Source organism: Misgurnus anguillicaudatus, chromosome 16 (genome assembly GCF_027580225.2).
Source record: "Misgurnus anguillicaudatus chromosome 16, ASM2758022v2, whole genome shotgun sequence".
NCBI classification, from domain to species: Eukaryota; Metazoa; Chordata; class Actinopteri; order Cypriniformes; family Cobitidae; genus Misgurnus; species Misgurnus anguillicaudatus.
Genome location: NC_073352.2, coordinates 14092014 through 14110710, shown reverse-complemented (window position 1 = coordinate 14110710; position 18697 = coordinate 14092014). Strand labels below are relative to the sequence as shown.

At 37.6% G+C, this 18697-nt stretch overlaps 1 protein-coding gene across 4 annotated transcripts in view; it reads right to left on the bottom strand.

Moving 5' to 3' along the window:
• Window positions 1-18697, bottom strand: part of arap3 (ArfGAP with RhoGAP domain, ankyrin repeat and PH domain 3) — a 61546-nt gene that overhangs the window by 40907 nt on the left and 1942 nt on the right. For 2 of the 4 annotated variants that reach the window (XM_055178183.2, XM_055178184.2), the window contains exons 2-11: window positions 7614-8666; window positions 7344-7390; window positions 5231-5313; window positions 5092-5153; window positions 4261-4575; window positions 3819-3888; window positions 2406-2526; window positions 2120-2304; window positions 1778-1884; window positions 354-553 (exon numbers count right to left, since the gene is read on the bottom strand). In XM_055178183.2, coding sequence (XP_055034158.2) covers window positions 354-553; window positions 1778-1884; window positions 2120-2304; window positions 2406-2526; window positions 3819-3888; window positions 4261-4575; window positions 5092-5153; window positions 5231-5313; window positions 7344-7390; window positions 7614-8590 — 2167 coding nt within the window. In that variant the 5' untranslated portion in view covers window positions 8591-8666. The remainder of the gene's footprint in view (window positions 1-353; window positions 554-1777; window positions 1885-2119; window positions 2305-2405; window positions 2527-3818; window positions 3889-4260; window positions 4576-5091; window positions 5154-5230; window positions 5314-7343; window positions 7391-7613; window positions 8667-18697) is intronic. The other 2 variants (XM_055178185.2, XM_055178186.2) reach the window with 1 other exon arrangement.

Here is an 18697-nt window from a genome sequence, read left to right as displayed (position 1 = left end):
TCAATGAACTTAGGAACTATAAACACCAGCTGTCATTATAATCATTATATATAAAAAAACAATAATAACATAATTTAATTATGACATACATCGTTCAGTAAAAATTTTAGTGTCATGTATTTTATAAATGTTGGGGTAACAGGGCTAAAGAAGCTAAATATTATAATGAAATGTGATATGTTTGGTAATATAATTAGTTATATTAAACATTAGTTTTTACCACAATAAATGAAAGTTAACAACAAATGAGAGTTTTATGAAATAGAAAAGGTTAAGAATGGTTATGATGACAATGACAAATAAGCCATCAAGTCGACAAGATCCTCTTCACGCTGTCACCCATAGTCACACACCTGCGCAGTTCTTGCAGATGACCACACAGAGATTGATGGACGCCCAGTCTGGATTGATGGCTTTACAGTCGGCGCAGATCTTGTTGGATCTGTTAGACCAGATCTTCTCAGCCACCTCATAATCAGATAAGGTTTCTGCTATAGATTCCTGCATCGCCTCCATCCAGTCCCTCTTCTCTCGATCTGAGTCTGCTGTAAAGCTGCAAGAGAGTCAAGTCTTTGTAAGAGCCGCTTCATGGCTTGTTTACTGTACTGTTCTTATCATAAAGTACATATAATATTTGTAGTTGGTTTAATTAAAGTTTTGGGTTTTGTAGTGCTCCTCTTGCTTAGGTTAATTAAAATTAACATGTCCACTATATAAACCTTGGCCGTATCAATTACAAGGAAATTAAAAGGAAAACACCACCATTTTTCAATATTTTACTATGCTCTTACATCAACTTACTGTGGGTTTACGCCAGATGCGAGTTCAACGATTTGCGCGAGTAGATTACATACAAAGTCAATTGAAAAAGACGCGATCAGATGCGTTCTCGCGTGGGGCGATTGCGAATGACGCTATATGGGCGGCGCATTTGCCGGGAAAACACGCGCTATTCGCCTCAAACGCGTCTTCGGCCAAGTTTTAAATATTCAACTCGAGCGAATAATTCGCATGACACGAAGTTAAATCCCGCGAGTAATCTAGAGCGAGCAACGCAATGCGATTGCACGCTTCGCGTTTGGTGTAAGTGCTCTTCCGCCATACAATATAGTTCTCATTTTTTATCTGCTTAAAAATCGCCACGTTTTATTTTGTGCCACCATACTTAATTGTGTAACTACTCTTGTAACAGTCTCTAAATTCATCCCTGTTTGGATCCTAAGAAATGAATGGGGCTAGGCTAAATGCTAACACATTCACGATGCACTGTGCAAGGAAAAAGTGCACGCATTGAAAAAAGATAGGTATGTATTAATTCGTCTAAGTTTGAGGTAAGAACATAGTAAAATATTGATAAACGGTGGTATTTTCCTTTAAAGCTGCAAGATATCTCGGAATTAGCGGAATATCACAAATTTTCAATACACTTAACACAATGATTTGCAATAACTTAAAGGTATTGCGGAGGATTTTCTTTTTCCGGGTGGATCATCAAGACTATTGGTCCTCCTAGTTGTCAATTAAGAGTGTTGCGCAATTGCATTTTTTTAAAAAGTGAAGAAGGCGGTTCTTTTCTAAAATTCGAGAAAATCCTCCGCTACACCTTTAATGGTTTTAATAATTCAGAGAGTTTGCATTTAAAAGGTACACACATGAAAAAGCACTTTTCTGCTCCACACCTAAGACTTCTTATAAAAATGGGCATAATATTGGCCCTTTAAGACACAAGATGTATATTTAGACTTGAACAAGCATAGCGTGACTTTAACAGATTTACCTGAAGGTTTTATAAGGTGTAATGAGATCAAAGCTCTTGCCCTTCCCGTCACGAATTGTAGCACCTCTGGCCTCAATTACAGTAATTCCAATCCCGTTCTTAAAGCACTGTAAGGGCACAAACCACAAAGTCACTTAAAGGCAGAATGGATCGTTAAAAGCCCATTAGGCAAAACAATACAGGCCTTTTATGGGTGTATATAAGTGACTATTATGCTACAGGAAGTTCTAAATATTTTATTGTGACACTCCTAAAACAAAACGGCATTAGACTGAACAGAAATATAAAACTAAACAAATCAAAACCAAGAGCAGTATGGTTATAACAGGATTAACCAATCACCTGCTCGCTCTTGTACAGCCAGATCTGCTCCATTATAATGGCAGTGTAGATCTTTGACTTGGTTCCTTTGAGCTCCAGGAAGCCGCTCTTTTGGCAGTGACTGCCGGGGCCAAACCGTGGGCGACCGAAAACCAGCTGCTCCTTGACTCGCTCCTGCAAAGTGCTGCACCATTTGCTCCTCTGGACTGCAAGGAGCCATGATGTTAGTCAAAATGTTAAAACTTCAGTATTTTGAGACAACACTGCTCGAGTCAACAACAGAAAGCTGTTAAAATGCAACGTTTACCATCACTTTCAGCACGAAAGACAAATGTCCTGTGATTCGTCACAACCTCAAATTTGTTGTCTTTGGCTAGCCGGGCCATCTGTATGGCAGCTACAGGAATCACACCTTTGGGATAAGCGTCCTGAGAGAAAGGACCATTTGGGTTAGGAATGTAGTAGCATATGTGACCCCGGCAGATAAACACAGATCGTAGGAGTTGTTTTGAATTTTAAAGGTCTTCAAACTAATTAAAAGTGCTTAAAAAAATATCACAGATGTAAAACTCCCTGCCCAGATGAAAGTAGGATGAAGAAATGTCTCATTCTGAAATCCCTGGATGTCAACACATGACCACCCACATTAAAACATCAATGGCTTATTCATAGTTCTTAAAGTCATTGTAAGCTAATACAGAAAAAGGATAGGTGTTATTACTCCAAAAAAGCTAATGATACATGTAAAATATGGGAATGTTTGTGTTCTTTCTGACTTTATAGCACCTGTAACTCTTGTTACAAACAAATATGTTTGTAACATTGCATTACATTACAAACAAATATGTAAACAATTTTAGTAAGGACTTATTATTTCTTATTATTTTATTAGTACAAAAGCTGTGACTGGGGTGATACCTTCAAAACGTACACTTTTGTACCTAAACGGTGCATATTAGTGCCTCAAACATACATACAGATACATTACAGAGATATAGTACCCACATATCTATACCTGCATTAAACATTTTAGCAGAGGTGGACACTACTTGAGTATTTTAGTTATATTTTCCAAGCATCTGTGCTTTATCAGAGTGTTTGTCTTGGGAAAAATTGTACTTTACTAAAAATTTGTTACTACATTCTAAAGCATAGTATCATACCCTGTATTCCTTTAATATTGCATATTAAAATTTATTTAATACCTAATTACATAAAAAAATTACTTTTTACTACTTAAGTAAAAGTTAAAAAATACAAGATGTTTACTGTACTTAATTAATATTAAATATAAACCAAAAACTTTATTAAAATTATGAAATGTAGTGGAGTAAAAATTATGATTATATGCTTTGGAATGTATGTTTTCCAAAGAAAAACACAGATAAAATATGAATACTTAAAAAGTTACCTTTATGTAGAAAGTAAAAATACTTAAGTAGTGTCTGCCTCTGCATCTTAGGACATTTTTAAAGCGCACCTTTTTCCATTTTTTACTTTGACATGACAGGGTGTAGCACATTTCAGAATAGATTGCTTTATGAATCAGTCACAAATGAAAGAGACTGTATTTTAAAAACGAAACTATATTTGACCCAGCAGTAAATTTATAGTAAGTGTGAGTGCATGAAAAACTACATCTTTATTTTTATGATGCAAAACCTGTAAATGAAATACAGTGAACAACATGATGGCAGTGAGATTGTTTGTGTACAATCACCTTTTCACTACCGTAGTACATCAAGTTTTTCCCATCAAACTTCACGTATCGCTTCTGGAACACATAGTTTCTACAAAACAAAAGTTTCAAGTTTTAACTATTTTAATTCAACAAATTTTCCAAGACAAATATCTACAAAATACAGCATCTAATGTATAAAATATACGAATATTATACTTACAAAATCATAAAATTGTTTTAAGAAGAGGAATTAAGAAAAGCAACATCACAAATTACAGAAAAAGTTTAGTAATAATGCATAAGTGTATTTTGTCTACATATTTTCCTAAATATTAATAATATTGCTCATGCAACAGTGTTGCCCCATGCAACAGTGTTTCTGTCTGAAAGTAAAGGAGAAGGAAGTGAATCTAGACACTGGTAGAGGACAAACAGAGGACAATAACAAAAGCAGGATACAAATACATGAAGAAGGACAAACCGTCTAGAGAGGACAGACAGAGGGCAGAAACAGCCTGTAAGGAGACAGCAGGAAACGCGGAGGCGAGAGAAGATGAGCAGCCCTGCTGAGGCGTACCCTTGAGGAGAGAGTTTGTCCAACCAGCCGCTCAGGATGGGTGCCGCCCGCTCTGACAGTGAGGTGAAGCTGGCGTAGGGAGAGATGATGTGGTCTTCGTCCGCTTCATTAGAGTAGAAGGTTGAAGGAAGAGAAAACGAATGGGCCGATGGGGCAGGCTGACCCACCGTACAGTAGCCTGGAGAGTCAAGACGCTTCAGCCAGGAATGATTTTGTAGCCTGTGGGAGCAGGAAAGGGTGGATTATGGGATATATGTGGGCCAGTTCAACATAAAATGAAAATGATCACAATTTCCTCATAGCAATCTAAACCTTTTGAACTATCTTATGTGAAATATTAATAAAGAAGTTTAGCATCTCTGAGCTGCACTTTCACATACACATCTTTAAAAAAAGGAAGGAAGGATGTTCAGAAATAACAGAAAAATCATCATAAAAATCTTTTATATAAAACTTGAATTGCAGTTAAGTCATAAAACTGCTTTGAAGAATTGTGATGACAAAGTGTTTAATGTTTGAGTGAAATAACACAAGTATGATTCACAAGAGGTTTTGCAAAATATACCCTATACTTCATTATTTCACTAACACATCAGACATTACGCTACAGACTGAAAAAGTGATGTCACTTCAACCCAGACGCAGCTATTAATACACTCCTGACTTGTTTTAGGATGTGACACTGGAAACAGCTAAACATTTTGCTTTGTTTAAGCAGGATACACTTTAACTTACCCATCCTTCAGTTTATCATCATTTGTAGTTTCAGTCTTTTCCTCAATTTTGGTCCTCTTAACCTAAACATATTCAACCATCAATACACTCTGCACCACAAGATATTTGTAGTAAAGACTCATCCTGTATCTCTCTTAACCTCTGAATGTGGATATTGTCTCCTGCTTTGAAAAACTGTTTCACAGTATGGGTTGATCATTTCATCGTCATCCTCAGCAGGTGCTGTGTTGGTTAAAAAGAAGGTTGTAACAATGTCTTTTTGTAAATCAATAAACCAATTTGCCTTTGTCTTGTTTTCCAGAAAATTCTCTCAACTTTGCATAATACGCAAAATTGTGTAAGATTAAAGGACTTAGTGCCAGATATACTAACAACTTGCACCAATGCAAATGCTGAAAAGGCAAGGACATAGTTGTTTTTGAACTTATTGCATATTTCTAGGAGTTTCCCTTTCAGACATGTATGGGAGAAGAGTATTTTCAATGAATCATGCAATGCATTTTGCACCATTATTTAAAGGGGACATTTCACAAATTTTTTTAAGATGTAAAATAAATCTTTGGTGTCTCCAGAATACATATTTGAAGTTCTAGCTTATAATACCATATAGATAATTTATTATAGCATGGTAAAATTGACACTTTGTATGTGTGAGCAAAAATGTGCCATTTTTGGGTGTGTCCTTTAAAATGCAAATGGACTGATCTCTGCACTAAATGGCAGTGGCGTGGTTGGATAGTGCAGATTAAGGGGCAGTATTATCCACTTCTGACATCACAAGGGGAGCCAAATTTTTAATGATCTATTTTGTCACATGCTTGCAGTTACGGAGTTGTTTTTTACACATTATCTAGGTTGATAGAAGCACTGGGGACTCAATTATAGCACTTAAACATGGAAAAAGTCAGATTTGCGTGATATGTCCCCTTTAACTCCCAAAAAGCATGTCTTAAATAGAGGGTATCCATTGACATCACTGTTCCAAGTGACCATTGCGGAACTCGCCCCGTCGAGTGGCAAACGTTCAACAAAATGGCTGGTTTTCATAGCGGCTGCTGCGAAAATGCCAGTAAAAGTAACTATTATCAGCTTAAATTGAATTTAGTTGGACTTGATAGCAGAAGTGGACAATACTTAGTTTTACATTTTCCAAGCATCTGTGCTTTATTAGGATGTTTGTATTGTGAAGCATAGAATCATACTGTGTATTCTTTAATATTGTATATTAAACTTTATTTAATACCTAATTACATTAAAATTGTGTACTTTTACTTGAGTAAAAGTATGTTAAAGCAACACTATGTAGTTTTTTTTACCTTTAAATAATGTCTCTAAAATTATTTCACTGATAGAACAACTTTTAACTGGACAAATTGTACTGTTGCTGCAACCTGAGCAGCCTCCTAGCTGCTACAAGCACACTCTAAAAGTGGCGGTGGAGGGTAGAGCACACAGCCCCACCCCTCCCCCTGCCTGCAGAAGAGTGTCTGATACCAGGCACTGTTGCGCTTTTCAACCACATGGGGGAGCTGTAAGTCATTTTTACATGGAAACTACATAGTGTTGCTTTAATGTACTTTAATATGAAATGTAAAACAAAAACTTGTATTTATGAAATGTAATAGAGTAAAAATTATGATAATAAGCTTTGGAATGGATGTTTTCCAAAGCAAAACACTGATAAAATACAAATACTTGAAAAAATACTTTTAAGTAGAAAGTAAAACCTCTGCTTGATAGTGACCCTAGCAACTTATCAACCCACCTGTGGTCTGTGGACGTTGGCATGAACGATCTATTTACTTCTCCTTTCTGTGTTTCTTGGCAGTCTATAAAATTATAGCTCCGAATTCTTGGTAAAGCTGTTAGTACAGTCTATCGCACAACAGCTTTTTCCAATTTAGACGCGTTTTCCCCGTGTTTTCACTGATTTCACACTGTACTCAAATGCTGCCGCTCTGTCTTTTGCCACTCAGTGGGAATAACCGCAGTCATTTTCGCCAAAGGTGACGTCTGGTGCATACCCTCTATTGTTGATCTTTTGTGCCTACTGTATGTTCTTTAACTTGTGCCTAGTCAGTAAATCACCCACAAAAACTCCCATGTGCACTTTTTTTATTTGCTCTCTCTGTTTAGTAAATCTGTCCGTAAATGTCAGAAGTTTAAGAATTACTTCTATTTTTTAAGCATAAACAATAGAAAATTAATATGAAAATGACTAAATTTGAATTAAATGGCAATAATAAACCTACCAGACGTTCTTGAAGATGTTTCAAATGAATTGTTCTTTTCTAAAGTGCTGTTGAAGTACAAACAATATTGTTGTCAAATCACCAAACCAAGAAATAATCCATAAAAAAACTATTACATTTATTCACTGCATTACTTGAAAATGTTTATTGAACTGCTCACATTATATGCAGATCAATTTATAAAAACTATTTGCAGTTATCAGTGCTTGTGAGAAAACCCTAAATGTTAATAAAATATATATAGCCTTAAAGATAACAAAATATATTTACCTATAATTTTCAGTAGATGGGCTGACCTCCTGCCGTGGAGGGGGAATGGGTAAAGAGCGACTCCACGATATGCGTGGTGGAGTGCCTGGTAAAGTGCCACAGTAGATTTCATTGGAGACCATCTCTAACCCTGAGCAGGGGGGACTTGGGGGTGAACCAGGTGTGTTAGTAAAGGGTGAACACAAATAATTACAGGGGGAGTCAGGGGAGGAAGAGAGAGTCGAGGTACTGAGTCGGTCCTGGTCTGACATTCTCTTGAATGTGGAAAGAGGAACTCCTCGATTTCTGGGGGGTACTGGGGGTAATGGTCCACCGGACTCTTGAACCAAAGTGGTTATACTCAAACTCGGTTCACGAAGTGCCTGCTTTGTTTCAGTAGATGTCGTTTCAACAGTGTCTGTTTTGGATGGAGTAAAAAACAAACTATTACCATCTAAAGCTTTCAAGGAATGTGGACGTTGAGAGGACTTTGGGAAAGGCTTTGCTTCGTCTTGTCTTGGTGAAGAAAACTGTTCTTGTTTTAGTTTGTTGAAGACAGTTCTTGGTTTCGGTACCGGCTTTACGACTGTGGTGCTGCACTCCGAGTTTGAACGCTTCACTTGTGCACTTAGATTTGGGGTGGAGCTGTTACGAAAGGCTTCAAAGGAGGTCACAGTATGTCCTGAAGGGCCGAGAGGCTCTGCGTTGTCAGGGGTCACCCGGTGAATGTCAGACTCTGAATTACAACGATCTACAAGTGGCTCTTTCCTTTGATGCTGGCAGATCATTTGAATGTGCTCGACCAGTTTGAGGATCCGTTTCCTGTGGCCGGTGGCAGTGACTCCCACCCTGTCCAGGGCTGCATTGTCCACATGACAGAAGTCTCGGGCGAGGAGAAAGCCAGCTTGACGGAAGTGGTTTAGATACCTCTCGAGGTGGATGGATACCAACAGGTCCTCTGCATCCGAGCATGGACCGATTGTTGCCATAGTGTGCATTGGTGCTTATTAGTTAGGCTGCATGTAAAATAGCAGCAGTTTTGGCCAAGGGGTAAAGACGACACCAGTCTTTCATCTGTGTAAAAAGCAAAAACAAAAGTTTGTTATTTACAAAAAATAAGTAATTTTTATCAACTAACAACTTAAAAAATAAACTATGTGTGTAATGTAAAAATGCTGTTTCATAAGAAATGTGCAATAACCTACACAAAACATTTAAAGGGGCCATGTCACAAGACTTTTTTAAGATGTCAAATAAATCTTTGGTGTCCCTAGAGCACATATGTGAAGTTTTAGCTCAAAATACCATATAGATAATTTATTATAACATGTTAAAATTGCCACTTTGTAGGTGTGTGCAAAAATGGGCCGTTTTGGGTGTGTCCTTTAAAATGCAAATGAGCGGATGAAGTGCAAACACTGATCACAATGATGGTAGTTTGATGCAATTCAAACTCAACTGTGCTGTGAACTGTGCTTTCTCTCTCTGCATTAAATGGCGGTGCCGTGGTTGGATAGTGCAGATTAAGGGGCGGTATTATTATAATAAGAGCTCCTTATGACATCATAGGGAGAGCCAAATTTCAACTACTTATTTTTTCATGTGCTTGTAGAGAATGGTTTACCAAAACTAAGTTACTGGGTTGATCTTTTTTACATTTTCTAGGTTGATAGAAGCACTGGGGACCCAATCATAGCACTTAAACATGGAAAAAGTCAGATTTTCATGCCATGGCCCCTTTAAATCTTATTTAATCTTAATGAAGCTTCAATCTGTACTATTGCCTCTGTATCTCTGAAACATAAAATTGCATGTTACTTGCGGAGTTAAACTGACATTATCTGCGAAATTGCACTTGACATCTCAAATTATCAATCATTTCTGCAAGCCTAATGTTGCATATCAGGGTAAGGTAAATACACAAAAAGTTACAGATTGCAGCTTTAACTAACTAATGGAAATTAAAAAAGTGTTTACTGAACAAAAGGCATGGCTGATGGTTGCAGTGGGTTTAATGGCCTTTCATGCAGACAGCATTTTTCAGGGGGTTGAGATGAGTCACTTTGACATTTCCAGAAGAGCTATGACCCTGACTCTTAAAGGGCCCATATTATGCAAAATTCACTTTTTCAAAGTGTTTGGACATAAATGTGTGTTGGCAGTGTGTGAAGCGGATTTAAAAGAGGAACTATATTTTATGGCGTAATAGCACTTTTGGGAGTACTTCGACTCGCCTGAAAAGTCCGCTCCCCTTCTCACTCTCATAATGGGAGAGGGAGGGTGTTACTGCGCCGAGTCGAAGTACTCCCAAAAGTGCTATTACGCCATAAAATATATTTCCTCTTTTAAATCCACTTAGAAAAGCACTACGTTTTTTCTTCTGTACCACCAAACTCGCTCGTATAACTACGTCTTAAATAGGAAAAACGTTGATGTGTTTGGTGACTTCTAACTTTATCTCCAAATGGCACCATTGAATGAATGGGGCCAAGCCAAACGCCATCGAAGCGTCGCAGCGCGCTCCAGCGCCCACGTGCACGCATACAGATGATAGAGGGATGTATCAACAATTCTTAGTTAAGGTAATAACATATTTTAATATTGAAAATGAGTAGACTATTCCTTTAAGAAGGTTTAAGAAGTTGCTTCTTTTTTGTCCACCAATCAAGTGACTTGTCATATGTGAAGTAGTGGGGCAGTAGTTTAATACATTTTTAAACTACTGCCCCGCCCCCCGATACTATCGTGTATCTGCAATCTCACGAGCTGACGATAGGACGATCTCAAAATGGGGCATATCGCCCAACACTAATTGTCTTAGATTGTATTCACAGGAATCAGATCTATTTTTAACCAAAAGCGATCACTGTCTGTTGGGAAGAGAGTGAGGAGCAGAAACTCATTTGCATTTAAAGGTACATACATGAAAGCGGTGCCCTTTTGCTTTCACAAATAGGGGCATTTTGGAACTGTTATAACAAAAGATCTGTGGGGTATTTTGAGCTAAAACTTTACAGACTTATATTACATTTTGTAAAAATGGTCATAATATGTGTCCTTTAAAACCACCAAATCAGAACAACAAAGAGTAAAGTCGCTAACAATACAAAAGCAAATCTTTCTACCCTTTAAAAGAAACACGGGAGTATATTATAAGACCACAAATCATTTTAATATATAACCAACTTTGTTTAGAGTCTTTAAAAAAACTTTATTCATAAAGGCAATGCTAGTAAAAATTTGGTTGACATTAAACACCTACAACTAGCAACAAGTCAAAAAAAAAAGATTTGACTTCCCTGGAAAGAGCCTGGGAAAAAATCTACATGGGTGGGGACAAGCTTGTTTGGGAGGGTGGTATTGCTTGGGGACTGACCCCGTGTGAATGCTTTCTATAAACATTTAGAAAGCGTTCCATGAAAGAAAGACACTTTCCTGACTACAGTATGCGTCTCAAAGGTTGAGAGTACTTGAGAACACTGGGCTTGCAAGAATCTCAAGGACCAATTGGCGCGCAGCCACAACAGAAAGCCGCCACATTCCATGAATCTGAGAAGGGGGCGGAGCCTGACAGGTGGGCGTGATGATTGGTCAAACTCTCTCATCACAGGCTGTAGGTCTCAAATCCCCAAAGGAAGTGCAATACTCAAAGGACTCTCAAATAGCAGGTACTTAAGTGCAATTGTGCGTGTAGACTGCCACTTTTCAAATCTATTTTTGTAGGAAATAAATGTCTGTATCACTCCAGTACAAACTTAATCAACTTCAACACAATAAACAGAACCTTGTTAAGAAAGGTCTGATGATGACATCAACAATATCTTTATTTAACGACACAAAGCCTAAGTAAAAAACCAGACGTTTCTGGCTGTTAAAAAAGGTTGATGAGTCATATCCTTTTCTTCCTTTGTCTGGATTCTGGATGCTAACCTTTGGCTCGAGCACCCTGATTCACCGGATCCCACTCCGCGAGGGGAGGCAGGAAGCTCGTGAGGCTGACTGATAAAGTGTGACCTGAGGAAAGCAGAGGAACGGGTTTGGGTGTTGTTCTCTTCCCCAGACAGCAATGCTGAAATGCACTTCAGCAACCTGTCATCGCAAAGCAAAATGTGCCAACTAGTGGCAAAAACATTTGATTTTGGATATGCTGTTCAATGCCACACAACTGATTCCGAAGGATGTGCACCCACGTGTTTAATAAACCAGCATGATCTCACAGGAATTTGAAAGTATTTTATAAGGTAGTAGTAAAAAAACATATGATCAATGAGGCCCCACCCCCTAAACCCAGTGTCACTGGGGTGAAAGCATGTTGTACAAAAAAAATACAAATTGGCATAAATTCATACAATTTACAGACCTCGTAAAATAGATAAGTGTTAAATGAATTTCAACATCACACGAAAAAACATTTGCACAATGACGAGTGACATCACACAGCCACACGGCTATCACAATTACTAGGGTTGACAGACAGACTTGCATTGTTTGCTTTGGCTTGTGGCATGTGTAATGGTTACAATATACAGTATGTGTGGCCAAACCAGGGAATATTTTGTAAGGGGAAACAGAAACCTAACCACGAAAGATCAAAACCACAATTTCTGCCTTTGCACAGCTATCACCATTTATGTTACTTAACAGACCAGAAAGCCTCCAAACCGCTAACCCATTTGAGTTATGGGCATAAATGACAGCCTACCTTAAATAATGCTTGCGATAAAACGTTTCCATTTATTTAAGGACATAAGCCATACCTAGGAGGAAGACTATCAAAAATATCAAAGCCTTGATTGGCTCTTTACAATTGAGTAATCGTCCAAAATACCCAAGAAACCACATAACAACATCCTGGCAAGAAAGTTACAGCATCCAGATGTAGTAAAGCTACTGTAATATTATGTTAACAACAACTTTTCCAAAGTTGGAAATCGTGTATGAAACACATTGTTAAGGAACAGGGCAATGATCAACCCTTCAAAAATGGACAATGCTTGGTGACCGCATTCCCTCCAGAGTGTGCCCTGGGGATGCTGGGGGAAGGGACCTTTGAAGATAAGGACCTTGAGAAGTATGGAGACGGGCCTGTTCTTGTAGCCGAGGGTCTGGAAAAGGTAAAGATGACGGCCACCGCCAGCAACAACATTTGTCATGCGCTTACTGGGAGAGCAGCATCCTGCTTTGTCCTCTCTGCCCCACCTACATTTATCTGGATGACCGATCTGGGTTTTCTCTGAACTACTGAATACACAGGATACAGCTGTCTCTCAAACAAACACCCCACCAGCTCTCGCTCTTGGGGTAGAGAAAAAGTTATAATGATATGATGACATACACTGATAAATTGGGGAATATGAAAGCATCTAAAACCACAAGAAATGTAGGATGCTTTGAGCATAATGCCATAAAGACCATGTTAACAAGATGCATGACCTCTCCCAAATATTAGTGAGCTGCTTACATACAGCAGTAGCACTATACATTTTTCACCTAATAACAACCAAAACAAATACCCAATAAATAACCTCAGGGCTCGACAATAAGGATAGCCGATGGGCCGGGGCCAGTTTATTATTTGCACTTGCTTTTGAGGGATGCTCCGATTGATCGGCGGTTGATGCTTGCTATGCTTCTCAATGAATTACGGCGAAATGCTGCTATATCCCAAAGCCAGGGGGCGCTCTCATGCAGAAACTCAAAATGCACTGTAGACGAAGAACAATACACACGCAGCTATGATGACACGCAGCTCCAGGAAATGTCTTAAGGATATATCTATATTGCTGTTCTTCAAAACTTTTCGTGTATTTTCATGATAATAAAGAATATCTATAATAATTATGTTTGACGAGTGTTGCTTTTTCAAATGCATTTTATAAACGACTCAAACTATCAGTGATTTTAGATCGATAAGGACTTACTGATCAAAAGCCGTAGTACTTGAAATAGCTGTGAATAAGATCGGATGTCCGATTCAGAATAGTGATCGGACATGTATTATTAGTGGAGATCGGCATTGATCGGAGCATCCCTAACTTTTGAGGCCTTGCCAATTCAAATTTTCAAGCAAAGATGCGAAAGAATCCGCTATTCACTGGCTGATTGAGAAGTTTTGTGTATGCGCACATCCGAAGCACGGATGCAAAGCTGCATATCATGGCTTAAGACAGGGCACAAATGCATGCAAATGGTAAGTTCACAAAGGGACATATTTTCACAAAACATCTCAAAATGCTGCGAATAACCTCGTAAATATGTCTAAGTTCCTCTTATGTAAATGTCAACAGTTCAGAAATAAACCGCATGACATTGTGTAACAGTGTATGGGTGATTCTCATGAAACCATTGAAACACCACGGCACTAATGATTTTAGCTTTAAAATGTGTAATATAGTAACATTAAAAAGCATCAGAATTAACACAATACTGTGTTCTACCTTGCACAATGTGTGATTTCAACATAAGAATTTATCATTGTAAATTTTATTTCATTCTCTGCTGAAATTCTCATTACCGCAATGTGTCCGGCTGTGTTTGAACATGCGTTATATTGTAATTTAATCAAATTAACACAAAAATATTATGAAAAAAATTAAATGGATGTTTTGCTAGACTACTTTAGATGACAGAAAAAATATTTACTGAATATTCATGTATAATAATAATGAAGAAAAATTAGGAAAATGATGTGTCCATGCCTGATGTTCTCATCCTCCGCAACACTTTTTGAGAACAGTTTAAGCACACATACAGAATTTTAATAAAGTTTGATTTTGAGTGACCAAGCACATGCACCAGTTACTTCAAGATGGCTACCAGGTAAGATCATTTTTTTACAGTTCATTTGAAATATTGTCTTGTCAGAATGCTTACACGACATTTTGATTATCATTACCGCAACAGATGCTTATTAAATGTTAATTTAATTAATAGAAGCATAATACTTTGATTTTAAATGCATGTGCAGAATCTCCAAATTATGTTCTTTCATGTTTGTCATGTCATTTTGAAAATATGTCAGTGTTGATGTTTTCTGACTGTTGCGGTAATGAGATTTTTTAGGACTAATTTTTTAAATTATGTTACAAAAAGTGTTAAATGATAAGTAAAAGTTTTTAAATTAATGGTCCCATTTACTCCAGACTTTGTTTTTCAATGTCTGGTGGGAAAAATGTCTGGTGGTTAATTTAAGCAATTTTTACATTTTCATGCTTGACATTTTTAAAACCAAGTTTTCGTGAGAATCACCCATATTGCATGTGTGCATTAGGTCTTAAAGGTGCAATGTATAACTTTTACAAGGATGTGGACAGAAATGCAATATAATATACTTATTTTGCTCGAGTATGACTGTGATAGAGCTATATCACACGACTCCGAGAGCGATAATGCTTTTATACAACAGTTTGACGGCACAACACAGAGTGATTTTGAAAGCGTCTATGTTGGGGAACTACTTTCTTACACTACGTATTTGAAGGTTAGGGTGACAAGTAACCCTTTAAGTTGTTTGTTTGTTTTGAATGTCAAAATAACTCAAAAGATGGAATAGCTGTTTCTCAATTTTACCGTTTTTTGCGTTTTGAAATTGAGGTCTCACTACTTGATGCTGCTAAAAAACACACTACACTTTAAAACCGACAGCAGACCATATATACCATTAAAGGACAAGTTCGGTATTTTACACTTAAAGCCCTGTTTTCAGATTGTTTATGATGAAATAGAATGGTTTTGACTGAAATTTGGACATATGCTGCTGGCCCGAGAATTTTCGGTTTCTGTGGCATGACCCCCCCACCCCCACAATGTGTGTATAGGTGCACTGGAACAATCGTTCCTAAAATGCATCAAACTTTCGTTTACAAAGACGTGAAACTCACTGAGTGGTCAGGGGTGTTCACTGATATGCTCACACAAAAATCGCTGCAAAAGATGCTTTCCAACAGGTTTTATCGTAGTTTTTGTCCAACTCCATTGACATGTATTAGATGTGCTGTGAGGTACGGTATTACTCCGCCGCCGGAAATGGAAATTGTTTGTATTCTTGCAATTGGCAAAGGCGGATTATCGCCACCAACTGGGCTGGAGTGTTTATTATTCAAGCTCTCAACGGAAGAATGTACGAGTGTGAGGCGTTTGGAAAAATAGGTCCACAAGATTACAACGAATGCTAAAACACCTGTTGGAAAGCATCTTTTGCAGCGATTTTTGTGTGAGCATATCAGTGAACACCCCTGACCACTCGATGAGTTTCACGTCTTTGTAGGCGAAAGTTTTGTGCATTTTAGGAAGGATTGTTCCAGAGCACCTATACACCCATTCTGGGGGTGATACCACAGAAACCGAAAATTCTCGGGCCAGCAGCATATGTCCAAATTTCAGTCAAAACCGTTCTATTTCATCATATACAATATGAAAACAGGGCTTTAAGTGTAAAATACCGAACTTGTCCTTTAACTGTTAGTGTAGATTAATAAACCGACAACAGACAAATAATGGGTCAAAATTACAATAAGGCCTGTTTTATTTAAATGCTTTTTTTGTGGTGGGGAAAGTGAAATTATTGGGAGGGCAAGTAAAATCCTGGTAGAAAAAATCCTTAGCGTTGAGCCCTTGCTCACACCAAGATCAGGCACAAGTTTTTTGGAAACTCAAATACTAGCTTTCTCACAGTGATTGCAAAAGCAATATGGATGAATAATAGAAACCACAAAAAATTTGATCCATCAGACAATATATGCAGCTAGACGTTGATGCAGAATAAGAAGGTCTTTCTTTCACTGTCACAACAACATTAACAATCACACAAAGTCCCCTAAATTATGCATGCCAGCTCATTTCCAGTTCCATCCTTTTTAGAGAAGATAAAACTAAACAGAACTGTAAACTAAAAGCGTAACATTGCATAATGTGTCCAGTAATTTTTATAACTTCTACACATTGGGAATGGCAAATCAGCTAAATAAAATCAATTAGTTTTACACGTATTTCCTTTGATTATAAATCTTATTTCAATAACCCAGATTTTTACATCTGTAGCACTGCTGTCAGGCTTCCCAATATCAAAACCACTCAAGCAAAACATGTTTTAAAATTTGGATTATCTGATTGGATTATAATTTTTTTAAGTCATGTGCACTAATCCTAAATAAGACTGCAGGCCATTCTGTACATCCTGTTTGGGAATAACATAAATGCATTTACAATTTTCCTGATAGGAAGTTAATTTAAAAAGCAAAGCTATCTAAATTATATCACAATGTAACTGAATGGACCACTTTGTCGGAACATAATGGGCAGACAAACATATTTATGACACAATTATTCCTGAATGAAGTTGAGTTGCAGTCTGAGCAAACAAGCATTTTCAATAATGCATCATCATCTCCAGAGACTTCTGTTAACCTGGGCAGTACATTTAACAGGAAGTGAAGACATTTGGAATCCATCCATTAAATGGCACAAGCACACAAATTAAATAAAGCCCCAACTAATGTAATTCAGAAGGAAAGCGTAATTGCATCTGCAGTTTAAACTTGCTTTTATTGTATTATATGTGTGCTTGTTTTCGTTTTTGCATGTGAAATTGTTGTTGTTGTATTAAAAACTAAAGCATCGCACTGTACTGTACAAATGTGTTTTCTAACCCGTTGATTGCCTTGTTTTGTGGTTAAGATAGAATCAAAGGAGAAAAACATCTCCAAACATCTTTCCCTCTCATATCCTACTCAAACATCCCTGAGCTTCCAGAATGAACAATTAGTGGAAGCTGTAGAGTCAAAAGCAATTTGTGAAACGCAGGAATCAAGGACGCTTTTGGGATGCAGTGTAACCGAGGTGGGGGGGTGTATAAATAACAGTGAAGCACTATTGTGCGACACAATACGTCATTGTTCAAAACTGGTGGAGGGCGCGTAGCTGAGATGACAGAACACACTTGTGTATTAATATGCTGGACACTTTGCCTGGGATCACAGTCCTAGAAGCACACTGTCACAAGATAATCTACAATTTCAAAATTAAGGAGGCATATCTGATAACAGAAATGCTCAATAAACACAGAGAAACATTAAAGAGCCCCTATTACGTTAATAAGAACGTGTATTTGGTGCAATACAATGCATTTGCATAGTTTATGGTTTATAATTCTGGAGTCAATTACTCCTCTTATACCACAGTTACCACAAAAATTGCTCTGGTGGCTATTTTAAGACATTTGACAGATCAGGTGTGCATTTTACAAAAAAATAATCAACACCTGTAGAACATCTCAACCAATCAGAATAAAGCATTCAACGGCCCCGTGGTATAAATGTGTGTGTTTATGTATATATTGAGAATCATTTCTTTTCTCTATGTGATAATGAAAATATTTAAATGTGAGACACCGTCATGTGACCATGAATCATTTTTTCTAACATAGTCATGTGGGAAATATGCTGAGACAGATCATGCAAGATACACTGTATTAGATCATACTGTATGTATACAGTAGTTCTAGTAATTGGTGCTCTACATCTAAAATAAAAATGACCCTGATCAGTTCAGAAAAATAAAAGTGGTCAATGCAAAGGTCAAATCTCTTGCAGATTCAACACAATCTTATGGCAAGGAACTATACTCTCAAACTGGCGTAATAATCAGTGACTTTGCTGATCACAGGCGTAGTGATATTACGCACTGCCCGAAAATAGTCCCCTTGTTTACTTTCAATGGCTGGGGACTATTTTCGGGCAGTTCGTAATATCACTACGCCTGCTGCAGCCATGTTACATCAGCAAAGTCCTTGATTATTACGCCATCCTAGCCATATCTGCCTAGAAAATCGCAGCTTTTAATTTTTCGTCGGCCTAAGTACATGACGTAACTACAGACGAGTCAAACTATTTTGTTATTTTTAACGTGATGCTAATGGTCTAATCAGATTCAATGGATTGTGCTAAGCTATGCTAAAAGTGCTAACGCCAGACCCGGAGATCAGCTGAATGGATTCCAAAACGGTAAGAATCAAATGTTTAAATCTAGGGGAGCTGGAAAATGAGCATATTTTCAAAAAAAAGTGGAATGTCCTTTTAAGCATGTGGCATATAAAACCATGCAAGGAC